Source organism: Gymnodraco acuticeps, unplaced genomic scaffold (genome assembly GCF_902827175.1).
Source record: "Gymnodraco acuticeps unplaced genomic scaffold, fGymAcu1.1, whole genome shotgun sequence".
NCBI classification, from domain to species: Eukaryota; Metazoa; Chordata; class Actinopteri; order Perciformes; family Bathydraconidae; genus Gymnodraco; species Gymnodraco acuticeps.
The window spans coordinates 1419414-1435465 of record NW_022992081.1 but is presented as its reverse complement, the minus strand read 5'-3'; the positions used below and the strand labels follow the sequence as shown (position 1 = coordinate 1435465).

Genomic DNA, 16052 nt, shown 5'->3' with positions numbered 1-16052 from the left:
GAACATTACCAATGTTTACCGTCTTTAATTGCTCATACTGTAATTAATGAATACAAACACATCAAGCGACGGCTGTTAAAAATGAAAAAGGTTATGTAAATGTTTGGAATTACTGCACAAGTCACTTATTACGCTTTAAAGGTCACCTATTATGCAAAATGCACTTTTTGTCCCGGTGTGTCAGTAGACTCACAAAGTGTCAGAAAATCCAACCTTCTCTTTGCCTCCTTACCCACATCTCTAAAAACGGGGGTACAACGGAGCTGATCCAGATTTGCTGCGGACTTGACGTCATATACGGAAATACGTGACGTCTTTTGGAAGTAATAAGGTCTGTGTTTACATTAGCAAGTATCACTAACACTCAGAGCTAACGCTGTAATGGAGAGAGTATGTGTAAAGAAGCCGGATGTAAAAGGTACCATACTGTTTCATAAATAAAGCTTGATGTGGTTAGATACAGTTGCAAGAAAAAGCATGTGAACCCTTTGGATTCTCCACACATAGCGTTGTGTGTTCCCTCCCTCAGCTTTGGTTTCATCTGTCCACAGAATATGTTGCCAGTAGTGCTGTGGAACATCCAGGTGCTCTTTTGCAAACTTCAAACGTGCAGCAATGTTTTTTCTGGACAGCAGTGGCTTCCTCCGTGGTGTCCTCCCATGAACTCCATTCTTGTTCAGTGTTTTACATATCGTAGATTCGTCAACAGAGATGTTAGCATGTGCCAGAGATTTCTTTAAGTCTCTAGCTGACACTCTAGGATTCGTCTTCACCTCATTGAGCATTCTGCGCTGTGCTCTTGCAGTCATCTTTACAGGACGGCCACTCCTAGGGAGAGTAGCAACAGTGCTGAACTTTCTCCATTTATAGACAATGTGTCTTACCGTGGACTGATGAACATCAAGGCTTTTAGAGATACTTTTGTAACCCTTTCCAGCTTTATGCAAGTCCACAATTCTTAATCGTAGGTCTTCTGAGAGCTCTTTTGTGCGAGGCATGGTTCACATCTGGCAATGCTTCTTAAGAATAGCAAATTCAAAACTGGTGTGTATTTTTTATAGGGCAGGGCAGCTTTAACCAACACCTCCAATTTGGTCTCACTGATTGGACTCCAGGTTGGCTGACTCCTGACTCCAATTAGCTCTTGAAGAAGTCTTTAGCCTAGGGGTTCACATACTTTTTCCACCCTGCACTGTGAATGTTTACATGGTGTGTTCAATAAAAACATGAAAACATATAATTGTTTGTGTGGTATTAGTTTAAGCAGACTGTGTTTGTCTATTGTTGTGACTTAGATGAAGATCAGAACACATTTTATGACCAACTTATTCAGAAATCCAGGTAATTCCAAAGGGTTCACATACTTTTTCTTGCAACTGTAGATAGATAGATAGATAGATAGATAGATAGATAGATAGATAGATAGATAGATAGATAGATAGATAGATAGATAGATAGATAGATAGATAGATAGATAGATAGATAGATAGATAGATAGATAGATAGATAGATAGATAGATAGATACTTTAATATAATATGGCATTTAATCACATAGTATAATATGGGACCTTTAAACAAACATTTTTTACTTGGCACTTAATGTGAAAAGTCCTAAAAACATAAACAAGGCAGTATAAACTTCCAAAAACCAAAAATATTTTATAACTTTATCCCTCCAAAACTGTTAGGGGTAAGCTAAAACAAAAGAAAGCAGAAAAGGCCATATAATTGAACAACGTATTATATTGTAATTACTATATCTATCGCTGCCAGGTTAAATGTGATCACGTATCATGCTATACATGTCACAATACATCGTAAAGTTGACGGCAACAGAACCTTTGTGTGACACAGAGTGAAATTGTCGGGCTGAGTCACAGTTACGTTGGGATTTGTGGATGTGTGCGACTCTGTGCGATGAGAAGTACATTCTGGGTAATAATCCCGGGTCTGTTTGCTTCGCCTGGCTCTCAGAGCAGGAAGCAGAAACACCTGCAAGAGTGTGTGCGTGTTTGTAAATCTGTGTTTGTGTGTGAAAGTGTGTCTGCAGGGGAACACTGAGGTGGCTGTTGTTTTGGTGCCAGCCGTCCGGATGCTAGCTGTGCCCACTGCTCTTTTTCATTTGCCTCCACTGTGCGTGCGTGCGTGCGTGTGCGTGAGTGTATAATACTGCACTCCAGGTGCCAGCTGCTTCATCATCACTAGTGACAGGGTGCACTAGTCCAGACAGTCTACAAACACACATGCACTTTCTGAAGGAACATAATAATAATAATAATAATAATTCCTTACATTTATTATAGCGCTTTTCCAGATGCTCAAAGCGCTTTACAAATACACATTACACATATCATACATGCAATGGTCACCACTGTGGACAATACCCACAGGAGCAAGTTCAGGTGAAGTGTCTTGCCCAAGGACACAACATGACTGTATATAGAGTGGTGCAGGAATGAGTCCTTAAACCTGGAAAGGAATTAGCATGTTAGCCTTTCCAGGACAAAGTCAATTGTTTTATGAATGTGTTTTTGGTTGGATGCATGATTTAAAATCTGCGCATCTATCAAGAGCTTGTTTTCTTTAATATTAAAAATTCTAAAGGAAAAATCCCATTGCTTTTTGTTGAGGGTAGGCCTTGTGATGCTAACCTCTGCGTCGGCCAACAAACATACGCTGCACCACTCTTTAGGTGACGCCGTTATCACAAATTAAAATAAATCAAGACTTACTTGGTGCAGTCATTGAAGAGCTCCTTACATGGACTCTGCTCCAGCCTCTCCCGACACCCAGCCACCACTTCCTGGGGAACGTCTGGCAGATGGGCTGCAGACTTTGAGGGATACAAAGAGAGAGACAGGAGGGTGAGGCGGGCAGAAGGACAGGGAGGGACAGACATAAAGTGACATGATGCTGGAATGTGATTGCAGACTGTCCTAGACAACAGATCATTATCAGTCAGTTTGTCTATTTCTGTTTGTGATCCTGTAATGCCAGGTCATTTAAGCTGTGGTCACATCTCTTGGGTTTCGTTTGTTGAAGTGATATTCCTGTAAACTCTACCAACGTTCAATGCCCTTTAGAAATAAAAAAGCTGGTGTGGTTTTGGTGCGAACAAAACAAGTAAAAATAACTTGAGTGTGAAAATTAACAATATACCAATATGTATATACATATTTGTTTATCTCATTTATTTTATCTAATAAAAGATGTTAACTTGAAATTTCATATACATATTATTTTATTATATTTTTTCATGGCACATTCTTGCTTTAATCTTTTTATATTTTTCTTATTTTGTAATTTATTTAGAACAGGCAGGAGACACAAATATGAGCACAATGTAGGGGTGATCTCACAAAAAGCTCAATACTATAATAAAATAACAGTAATAACACTCATTTGACTTTACATTAACGTCTTGTGTATAGATAAATACAAATCTAGTTTTTTATTTTTAAGTGTATTTATGTTTAAAATGTTATTTTAAAAAAGAGCAACCGTTACAAAATCAACCCCAATTTCCCCCGGGGTAAATAAAGTATTCCGATTTTTAACCCATTTATTTTGACTTGTGCTACAGGACAGCTTGTTTCCTGCATTCTATTGCTATAAGTGTGCGTCAACATCTTTCATGAGAAATTAAGTCGAAATAGAGTCCCAACCAATAATGCTAATTAACCATCGAAGCAAACCAAAATAGAGGTGTAAACACAACCTAGAGAGAGGTGTCAGTAGTTCACGAGTATCAGTAATACACTTCCTTAAAAGGGTTATTACACATCTTTGGCATCACACAAGATTAAGGCTGCATCTACACGGAGACGAAACGGAGAAAGAACCAAATTCGATATCAAAAAAGTCTTCCGTCCACACGGTAACGCCTCATGAAACGTGTCCGTCCACACGAGACCACTCGCCCGGCTGGAGACCCTGTAGTACATATGCCGGGCCTGTAAGTGGCGCTGTACTTCCGCCACAAAATACACCAAAAGCAGCGAATAAGACCTCCCGAGCATGGTTGCCTAGTTGCCCCTCTGTTCATTCTCCTCTGTGGATTCAACGGTGACGCTGGGATGAGCAGCAGAGGTGGGGAGAGACAGGGCTCTGGCTGTTTCGGCAGCCTCCGTTTCTTTTTTTCTCCCTCCCCGAGGCGAGCGTGTGCTCCTGCTGTAAAAGGCAGGTGCACCGCACCCACTGCCACTAACTCTGAGCCTGGCTCTCGAGCAGGACGTTCACCCTGGTAGTCCACCAGCAGATGAAAAACACCCACCTCTCCGCCTCTTCCAAGGGACGAGGGAACCGTGCGGGGGGGTCTGCTGGAGGCTCCCGCTGGGTGCACTGTCCTGCGAGATATCGGGACCTGGCTCGAAACACTCGGAACACTCGGAACACTGTTGTTGTTGGCGAAACACATCAGCAATGACGCGGGTGACGTGGGGGGTGAGGAGAGGCGGGGCTATGGCGTATAGGGCGTACACACAGAGCCGTTTGCCCCCCCAGAGCGCTCCGTCCGCAGATCTACCCACCTTGGGACCCGTTACCGTTTGAGGGCTCAGTTTCCCCGGTTCCGTTACGGCCTCGTGTGAACGAACCGTCCATACGATAGAGAACTGTAGCAGATACAACCCGTTTCGTGTCCGTGTGGACGGGGCCTAAGTCCAAAGTTGATACAGTCAACTGTATGTCGAACACCATTGGCAAATAGTCATGAATAAAAGTAATGAAGCAATAAAATCATAGGCAAATACAAACTGACATCAGCGAATGAAAACAACTAGAGAGTTTTATATGCGTATTTGTGTTTAAAACTTTAAATGTAAGCAAATATTTTCTTTTGTCTGTATCCATGACCTTATTATTCAACAAGTGTGTGTGTGTTGCATACCCCATTATTAAAGTATGTGTCTAAAAGATTCAGTCCACAGTCCCTCCTCTTCTCGTCCGGAGCGAGCTGGTACATGGCCTGTCGGAGAACAAACAGACATGTGAGCAACCACAACAGCCATACACATTCAGCCATCTTTAATATGTCTCCAAATAAGGTCAGAGGGAGAGAGATGGGCACCGGGAGGAAGAGAGGAAGGATGAGACGGGGTAGAAGAGATGAAGAGAGAGAAGGGTGGCAGGGTTAATGAGGAACAAGAGCGTGTGGAGCCGCAGACAAATAAAGAGATGCTACAGATGACAAAACATCACACCCTAGTCAGGGGCAAAATGGAAACGGTGTTCATTTTCACACTTGGCCCATCTCATGTGTCACCTTCTAGGATGTATGGGTGTATGGGTTTTTTCCCTGCTAGTTTAGCCTTAAGTGTTGAAAGGTGGAGATATAGGTATGCAGGCCAGATTCGAACATGCGAAAGCACATCAAAGATTGTGAGACAGATTGTGTGTTTTTTTTTACAATTTTTGGGCCACCGGTGTCTTTATTGGAGAGACAGATTTGAAAAAGTGGAGACAGTAGGTGATACGCATAAATGGGTCCCGGGTCGGATTTGAACCCTAGTCCTCCACAACGAGGACAGATCCTAAATATATGCGACAGATTGTGTTTTTGGTCAAATATGGCTGCAGGCAGGGAGACGGTCTGAAGTAGGACTGCTTTGTGCCGACTGTTTTGTTTGAAAACACGGTGGGCGGAGAGGAATTGGACTGAGCATCGCTGCCACGGCATGACATCCTTGGTGTGAGTTTGTACCTATATGCCTGCCTACCTACCTTGGAAAACACTAATGTAGGTCCTTATTAAATGAGCATGATTCTTCCTTTTTTCCTCTCACGCATACCTCCAGGGGCCGAGACACAAGCTGGGGCCTGTGTTTGCCTGCTCACCCAGGGGACCTGCCTCTGACGTGGGCTTGACCTCATAGAGGAGTGTGTGGAGGAAGGGGAGGGGTCAGCCCAGGTTGCTAATCACCCCCACAACGCCCATCCCACCCACCCAATCGGTGCTACGGCCAAGAGCAGGGAGAGGACCAACTCCGACTTTCCTTTCCTACTCGCTGCTCCGATTCAAGGGGCTCTCATTGGTGAAATCACAAAGAAAGAGAATGTGGGAAAGAAGAATAGCTAAACGATCATCAGATAATAATTCATGGTGTAAGGTTTAGTGAAAGTCTTACCACAGCGTCCATAAACTCAATGCAGCGCTTCAGCTCTGGCCTGGTATCACAGTACTGCCGGAATAACAGCCAGCCAATGGGCTGCTTCTCACATAGACTGGTGTAGTCCCTCTCTGAGGGGAGGACAGGGAGACACAGGGGGAGAGAAATGTCATTATAACACTAGAAAGATACACGGAAATATGGTATACAAGCAGGAATGGGAATAGTGTGGAAACTCAGATTAGGAATTATTAGAAAAATTCATTATTTTATATATAATACCCCAAAAGCGGTCAAAGGAAGAGACACAATGAAAGAAACTACATTCTACACAAAATAATCTTTATTTTTATTTTCTAAATGTTCCCCTTTTTTTTAGACAAACAGTTTTAAGCATTCAAATGTACACGTCCTAAAAGTTAGCCGATTTCAGCTAAATTATGGATGAGAGATATTGATTGCTAATGCTTTCTTTACTTAGCAAAACAGACAAGGGGCTCAACTTTTAAAGCACAGGACAATCGAAAGTTTTTGTAATAAAATTGAAAATCCCCCCAAAATTAAGTTATCCCTTAATAAGTACATTTGATTATTCTAGAACACAACATGTGATTCTTGTATGTGTGTGTTCCATATATATATATATATATATATGTGTGTGTGTGTGTGTGTGTGTGTGTGTGTGTGTCTCATGTGCAGCTGGCCCCGGCCTATTAGGACTAATGGCGTCCATATGAGTCATATTTCCTCTGGCACCAAATGAGGAAGAAGACCCAGGACGTTCTCCATCACTGGCTGACAGTGAGGACACACAAACATGCATGGGATGAATATTTCTAAGTGGTGACAGCTCCAGAACAAGCTCCAGCAGTAAATCAAATCTTCACAACAGCCCTCCCAGCAGCACTGTTTATTACCCAGCATTCCCTCTGCAGCTCCTCATTCAAACTCGCCACTTATACGACCGCAAAACAAAGTTATCGCTTTGGTGAACAAACAGTGGAGTGTAGAGATATGATATTTGTATTGCTTCCCATTCCACTGTGCAACCGCTGTGTTTTTAAAATCTGAAGAACAAAAGCTCTTTCAGAAAAACTCGCTGAGAGATCTCTAACTGGATTGCGTCGCGCTCGCATTCAGATGTTGCCTTTCATCTCCGATCTGGAAGTTTTTCTTTTTGAGGCATGCTTTGGTGTTTCCCTATCAGCTGGAGCTGGGAAATCCCCTCGCACTCATAACATACATTTTAGTGAGAAAAATGCTAGGAGCTGTTTATTTGAACGTGAGGAATACATGGAAATGTGTATCTCTATACCTCCATAAAAACAAATGCATTGACCCCCATTTAATATTGTATAATCACTGGACAGGTTGTCAACACACTGTCAAATAATGATAGAAGTGATTGTGGCTCAGGGGGGAAATGGGCATCTACCATTCAGATAGTCAGTGGTTCAATTCCAACCACTGCAGTCAACTTGTCAAAGTGTCTTTAGACAAGATACTTATCCCTAAATTGCTCCCGTAGGAATATGGTATTGAAGTGTCGCTTTCGATAATAGCGTCTACATGTAATAACATGTAATAAAAAAACTGTAAAGATAAAGAAGTTTCTAGAGAGTACATGTGGCTTCTGTTTATGAGCTAGTTTATTTGCAAATGGGCAGTGTGAACCTAAACAAACCAAATACAGCAAAGTCAACTTTTCCATTCATGTTCAGAAGAAACAAACTATCCTGGTTTGTATCGTTAGCCTTTGCTAAACTAGAGATTATGGTTTAATTTTTTTTATTTATTTTTGCAAGGGAATTTAGTTTACTGTGTATAATCATCTCTGGTTTACAATGAGCCTCCTGATAAGGTGTCAGTCTTGCTCCAGAACAGGTTTTTGCTGTGAGGATTTCAGGGCGGTTTCAGTGTAATTGCTAGTGTTTCCGGCTGAATCACAGCACAACCGGTCTCCCCTTTGAGGTGACGCACTCCAATTTGCGTAATAAAAAAAGGCAGAAACTGTCTATTGTGCATTGTTCTTTAAAGGATGTCCATGTTTTTAAGTAACAGGCTTATTGAGCAACCTATGTGACGCCAAATTAACTTGTGCAAAAGTAGAAAATTGATTGATTGAAGTAAATATGATTAAACCTTTTAAACACTAACTCAGTTTCTCTACATTTATTTAGAGACCTAATTCCTGTTACTTATTAGCAATATTTTCTGAATAATTCCACTTTGGAATATTTTTCATTTTCATAATACCACATGTGTATATGAATGGATAGAGGAATGTGTCAGTACTCCAGAGATAATTACATATAAATCATGTTGGTAGGACATTTTGGGCCTTCTAGGGGAAAAAAAAACATACAGATAGTGTAAAGGCTCTTCTATCACACACCACTTATACTCGACATTTAAAAAGAGGGCAGTAGCCTCAGCTGGACAGCCTAGTGTATATACTGTGTTATTTTCCCGTAATAACTTGTTTACATTTTAACAGTACACAGAACACCGGGACTTGGCAACGATTAATACCCAGGGACACATGAATGATTTTAGTAGCTATGTTTTCATAAACTAATGGTAGACGACAATTTAGCATATACCTGGAAAAGCAACAACTACCACAAAAAATGAATTCATGTCAACCTACTGTATTAAAAGAAAGGAATAGATACATTCTGTAAATATTTGTTGTGATGATTGTAGTTTTTGCAGCTTTACAGGTTGGCCATTCAACATTTGCTATGTCAATGTCCAATTATGAATTTTGCTACAGAAACAAACAATGCCAAATCACATTATTGTCTTACAAAAACATAGCAAAATGTAGACGGTGGACATAAGAAAACAAAGGCCTGAAAATAATAAACGTTTTCTTGGGCCCGGATTTGGGTTTGTGTGTGAAAACATTGGCATTTGTGTCCAAAATGTTCTCTTTGCATACGAGACCCCTCTTCTTTGTTCTAAACAAAAGACAACTGTGAAAATAACTAGAGAGAGAAAACAAGAAAATACAAGACTACCAGGTTACAGGAAAAAAAAAAGGGACTGTAAAATCAAAAGATAGAAAGGAATGCAGGGAGAGGTGTAAAGCTCGAACCAGTCAGGACTTGTAGCTGTCTGAGCCGTGAAGTAAGCTGCAATTACAACTTAATTAAAATTCCAATAGAGTGGTGCAGGAATCCAAAATAAGGGCAATGAGTTGGCATTTCTCCTTTTCTGGTTCCGTCTATAAGCAACGGTTTTCATAAATGATTCTACTTCATACAATACATCAGTAAACACCCCATTGGTGAATGTAGGAAACTTCTATGTGTCATACAAACAGCAGTTGCTAACAAGTGCCTTAATTAAATTCCGAAACTGCATAATGCCGAATATTAGCCGCATTTAGCTTAGCGGTGGTGACGTGAAGTCATGTACATGTGAATTAGTTAGTTTGTAGCCTAACGTTCGCTTTTTACTTACGACGATTGCACTCACGCTTCAAAAATCAGTTGGTGTTAAAAGGTGGAGATTATCCGGCTGAAAGAAAACATGTAAGTATCGCAAACGTGTGTTTGCCACGGATCTTATTTCCTGCAATATTCCAAAAAACTATTAAAAAGTCCCATAGGCTTTTGGTAGTGGGAGCCCTTGAATTTCTAAATTACGTGTCAGCATGCAAAAAATATGTCATCACTGCACCACTTTTTTTGGGGCCAAGAGTGAGTGACTTTTTTCCCGAACGGCCAGCCAAATGTGCACAAGTGTAGGCATGTGCGATGGCTTAAGAGATCAATAGTGGTAGGTGCAGGTGTACTGTATGCACTGGATGGATACCAGAAGAGAGACATGGAGATGGAACAAGAGGAAGAGACAAGACAAACTGGCTGCAGCCCACACAATGTAAACTAGACTTCCTAGAAGTACTGCACACTTGTCAAGGCTACGGTCAAATGGCTGACATTTTCAAGACAAAACAAAGACACTGCGAACAGCCGCTTTACTGTACCCTTCCATCTGCTGCGCCTACACTGTGTACGGGCATGCGTACACACCAAGCGGCAAACTGTGGGGTAGAGCCGGGAAGCCAATACGGAAGTGCCACACACTGCAGTTCATATATTGGCCGATAGGCGATGGCTGCAGAAAGGAGCAATTTCCATAGACCCCCATGTTAAAATGCCCGATTTTACAGCAGAAAAAAACATGTTTCTACCCCTGGCTCCATACATTTTATTATCGATATAGTTAGATTCCACCTTCATGATTATGGATCTGTGAGTGAATTGTTTTCTAACGCGACCCTTTATATTTATATTAGGTCTTAAAGTTTGTGCATACATTAGGGCGTGGTCACTTTGATTGACAGATACGTGCCTCACTGTCAGCTAACAGCAACTTGTCCAATCTGCTAGGCTACAACCATAGAGGCTACAACGTTAGTTAGTTGTAGTTACTGTACTTGATCCTTTAGCTGTGTTCGTGGTGATCGTGCCTGTTAGGGAATATTGTTACAAATACCAGATAATTAAAATGTCGTGCTGTGCGCTTGAATGTACTAACAGATCTTCCAAGAAGTCTACTTTCAGCTTTTTTCGGTGAGTAAAATGATAATATTATACATGTTAACCCCGTTAGTAGGTGTTTGTGTGCTTGTTAGCTTAGCCTGTTATGTAGCTTATTAGCCAGCTAAGGACGTAACTCTTTATACATATATACAGTTTAGTTTATGATTCAGCCTTGGGTAAGACTTTTATACTATATGGCTATGACGCCCATAATGCTAAACGGGAGCAAATGTTAAAAGGGGTGGGCCGCCGGGGTCCACGCCGCCGAAGCTAACGGGGCTGCAGGGTGCTAGCTCGCTAGCGCGTCCCGGCGGCCGTAGCTAGCACCCTGGGGCTCCGTTAGCTTCGGCCAGCGGCGGAGTCCGGCGTTATAACTGGAGATCAAGGAATGCATCGTAACGCGGACTTGGTTCGCCTGCAGCCCGCTGTAGTATTAGCTAAATAAATGATGTTGAGCAAGGCTTATTAAGCTGAACACCGCCACAATTATTCTGCTATGTATCGGTACTTATTTTATTTTATTAACGTGTGAATGACAAGCATTAAGAATAATACCAAATAGCTAATTATCTTGCAGATTGTCTCGTTTGATTATGAATGTAACGTTTATATAGTGGAACTACACTGTTTTATCAAAACCAAAGTGCCACGCAGTGACTTGGTATGCATGTATTTCAGCAGGAAATGTGCAACCTAGATGACATTTACCAACACAGACTATATAGACATATTTGTAAAAGTTGTTCATGCGTTACTAAGTGAATATGGCATTAACCCTCCTGTTGTCTTCGGGTCAAATCTGACCGATTTACTACTTTCATCAATCATGTTTTACATTCGATTGATACTGAGAGCATGTTAGCTTAGCTTCTTAGCCTGAGCTAGGACTCGAACGTCACGCTCGTTGGCAGCAGGTCCCGCCCTGTCCCGCCTCGGCTCCGCCTCAGCTCCGCCTCTTTGCCCTTATTTGGAGAAGGCGGGAGTTAGACTCTGACGACACCGTCGAGCCGTTAGTGGCCGACTCCGCCTACTAAGGGCTTCACGGCAACTCTGCAGAATCCTATGGGTGACGTCACGGACCCTACGTCCATTTATATATACAGTCTATGGTACACACACGCCTTCACGTCTGTGCGTTTAAGTAGGCAAAAGGGATTATTTTGATCCTGCCCTCAGTGTGATAGGGAAATTACACAATAGCATCTATGTATTAGTGAAGTATGTAACCCTCAACAGCTGCTGCGTGCATATGTGCGCCAACACACACACACATTAAGGCCGTTTCAAGAATCCTCTACAGGGTTATAATCCAAATGACATTAAATATGCAAGAAATGACGAGCAAAATGCTTCTTCACACTTAAGGTGACATTTATGTGCTGTTTTTTAAGCAGCTGCCGTCGACTGATGCATTCAGGTTTATGATAATGAGATCTGCGATTTGTGATATGAAGACAAAACGGCGAGGAACACAACCGTTGCTGAGTAAGAGATATCACCGTTGGGAGTATGTGCATCTACATCTCTTTCACTCCCTCCTTTTCCTCTCGTTTCTCTCACTCTCTCCTGTCCTTAAGAGATCTTTCTCCCCTGTTGTAAAAGCTTCTCCCTCTCTCTCTCTCCATAACTCTCCTGTTCTGCCACTCTTATGTTCCTCTGAAGTGGTGGAAAGAGGGAGGGAGAGATGCAGATAGTGGGAGGGGGAGGCATGGAGACAGAAAAGAGGGAGGAAGAGTATGTGGGGGAGGGTAGCACTGCAATCTCTGGCAGAGATAGCAGTGACGCACTATTACACACATACAGGCACCTACACACACACATACACAGAGTGTTGTGGCATTCAGAGGACCGGGGTGGGTGGGGGGGGGAGATAATGTAGCCCAGGAGTAGAGCACTTGCCTGGGCCACAAAGAGAGAATCCTGCCCCTACTTTAAACAAAATCTGGATGTGGAGAACATGAAGGAAGCGGCACTGAAGATGTTTTGATTTGGTGTGTGTGTGTGTGAGCAGACAGTCATATCAGGAGAGACTTGGGGATTAAGAAACGGCTGTGTGCAAACCGATTTCAGAAACACACACACTCACAAAGTGTTTCCTGTCCCCTGCCTGTAACTACGGGTGGAGACGGGTAGAAGCAGGAAGGAAGTCCAATCTGAACTTCCTCCCGCAGTCGGACCCACCCCAACGACACAGCATGGCACGTTATCTTTCTGCATCACAACCATACACACCCACACTCCAGGTTTCTTACCGATAGTGCGGCGTAGCTCCTCACACTGGCTGATGTGGGGGAGTTTCAGCATCTCTTTCCATTTCTTGCTGCGACCATTCCTCTTCCCCCCTCCACCTAAGACACACAAAAAGACATTAAAAATCAGCACATCAATCAAGTCACTTTTTCGACATTATACTTTGAGTCTTTAACCACATCTGATGACTGAATTTCGACCCAAGAACAAAAGGGCATCCATCCTTGTGAGTTTGTGTGTGTGTGTAGATGTATGTGTGTGTGCATGCGTGTTGTTGACCTTGCAGCGACCAGAGGCAAGGACAGCTGGTTCATCTCACCAGTCGCCTCTATGCAGCATGACGGAGCATGTGGTGAAGAATGTTTGACAGCTCCAAAGATCATGGGGCATGCACACATTTAGTCTCAAAGACAGGTTTACATCAAAGAGCTTCATCTTGAAAAAGTAGGCAAGATTATGAGTCGCCTTAGCAATCTAAAGACTGCAGACATCAGAGAATCTGCTCTGATAAAAAACACAGGACCCAACATGTTAAATAAAAACAAAAACGTTCCCAGAGAACCTGAACAGCAGCTTTTATCAGTCCAATCTTTATATCTGGTGAGAACGCCTTTGCATGCACTCACAGCCCCTAGCTGAAAGATTGTAGCAGAGCAACTCGGAACACAATGCAATGATTTACTGCATCAACATCATTTGGATTCCCAAACAAACATTCTATGGAGACTGCAAACTGCCATGTAATTGAAAGAATAAAAGGTATTTTGGATAATGGCCGAGCAACAAGAGCTGTATTCTTTAAAAAATATATACTGGTAACCACAGCATGATGTTATCAAAACTGAACAAATTCCAATGATCTAAACATGCCGCAGTTGCCGCACAATGGTTTGACTTGTACTAGGTGAAATGTTCACGGTTTAAGATTTAATGCAAGAAAAACTATCCATCCAAAAGCATTGGGGATACCCCAGGGCTCAGTTCTAGGGCCATTGTTATTTAGCATGTATATCAAAGCACACATAAGTATACAAGTATACACCGGGATACAAATCAAAGTATCCCGGTGTTAGCTGCCAAATCCATGCAGATGAAACCGTCATTTATATATCTGCCAGAACAACTAGCAAGGCCGCTGACCAGCTTAATGAATCCTTTCTTTCTGTAACAGAATAATTTGAGTCATTCTATCGAAATAGAAGGTTTAAATATTGTTATCTGATGACGTTCAAAATGTGACATTGTCATACTTCGTGTTGAATTACTTCCTTGTCAAAAGCCTGACTGTCAACCATTAAAGCCATCTTCTCGCTGTATAACCATGGAATAAAAGAGATTGACAAAAAACAGGGAGGTAACACAATTGGGACATCTTGGACAAATACAATATGTCCAGCTTTGAAAGAGTCCTTTGTTTTTCCAACTTAAAGAGTCATTTCAAATGGCTACGAAGTCATGCTTCTTACCCGATTATTAAATGTGTTATGAAATACATGCACACCGGCCTCAATAAACGGTAACTGTCACAGAGAATTACACAGGACTCCTTTTGGACAACCAGTTTTCTTTGTTAAAAAGGAACAAAACGTACTGCCTATAAAAGTAATTTAAAATGCAACACAACTTTAATGTTTAGAATACAGGTATTCAATCATGGCTTGTAGAGAAAGATACACAACTTATACCCCCATAGAAATACGCATGTAAACATATTTTTGTGGACCTATTTATCTTTGTGTATGTTTCTATTGTAACTTATGTTGTAACCCACCAGGCATTTCAATACAACACACACACACACACACACACACACACACACACACACACACACACACACACCACACACACACACACACACACACACACACACACACACACACACACACACACACACACACACACACACACACACACACACACACACACACACACACACACACACACACACACACACACACACACACACACACACCACACACACACACACACACACACACACACACACACACACACACACACACACACACACACACACACACACACACACACACGTTGGAGAGTGCGAGCAGCACATTAGATGACCCTGATTTGAGGGTTGAACAACCTCTAGGCACATAAACGCTATTCAAAGGGGTCTTGGGTCACCCCATATATTTGACTGAAATGTTCATTCTAACAACAGCAGGGTAGTGTGGTAGTGTGTGTGTTATTGTGCAGGGTAAACTGAGGTATTTACCCCTTGAGGACAGACACTAAAGCTGAAGAAGTCAGCAGCAGATGTTATCCTGATGACATGCTGCTTTGATTTGCAAACTAACAGCTTTACAAAACCAGAAGATGTTAAAACAGACGAGATGAAAGCTTAAATTGAATATTGATTAATGGTTTGTAGATAATATATAATTTGGTAGTTTTACCGTTACAAAAAATATATGTATAATGGTTGTCATACTGCTTTCCTTTTCCATCAATTTAATCTAATTTTCTGCACTATTGACAATAGGCATGGAAACCAAGAACAATCATTTTCTTTCTGATGTTATAATAAGTACCAACAAATGATACCAAAACAACTTTTTATAACACCATATGTTTGTATAGAGCCAGTTTGTTTTGTAAAAAATAAGGAAAACAAATATTTATATGAATAATAATAATATTCATAATTAACTGTACGGAAGACGCCAAGGAGACAGTCCTAAAATGTTCAATTCTTTAACGGTTATCAACTTGGAAAGAATCTTATCATTTCATTTGGTTTTTAACTCTTACATTTTGACCTTCCTAAAGGCCTATTTTGTATTTAATGTGTATGGAAACTATTTTTTTTTTTTTTTGAAAAGATGACACAGGATGACATAAATCCAGGTAATCACAGCCTTGAGAAAAACAAAAAACTTGAAACATGACGTGTTCGAATATTTTATATAAAACAGCTTATAGAAACCAACTACTTCACTGGAATTGTGAATCACCTTTGCAAAAACGTTGCCTGGATTCAAAGTGCAGTTTAGAGTTGGCAAAACTATGATTTAACTTAGTAAAACTTAAGAATACATAACAGAATTGTGTGATCTTATAGCTTCAACAGTGATGTATTGTTCAAATTAATAGGTTAAGTAGAATAATAATTTCAATTTA

General features: G+C 41.4%; 1 protein-coding gene across 1 annotated transcript in view; it reads right to left on the bottom strand.

Moving 5' to 3' along the window:
- LOC117537309 (G protein-coupled receptor kinase 6-like) overlaps positions 1-16052 on the bottom strand; it is a 54899-nt gene that overhangs the window by 25089 nt on the left and 13758 nt on the right. The window contains 4 exon segments of the mRNA XM_034202493.1: positions 2734-2834; positions 4890-4967; positions 6127-6239; positions 12914-13009. Coding sequence (XP_034058384.1) covers positions 2734-2834; positions 4890-4967; positions 6127-6239; positions 12914-13009 — 388 coding nt within the window.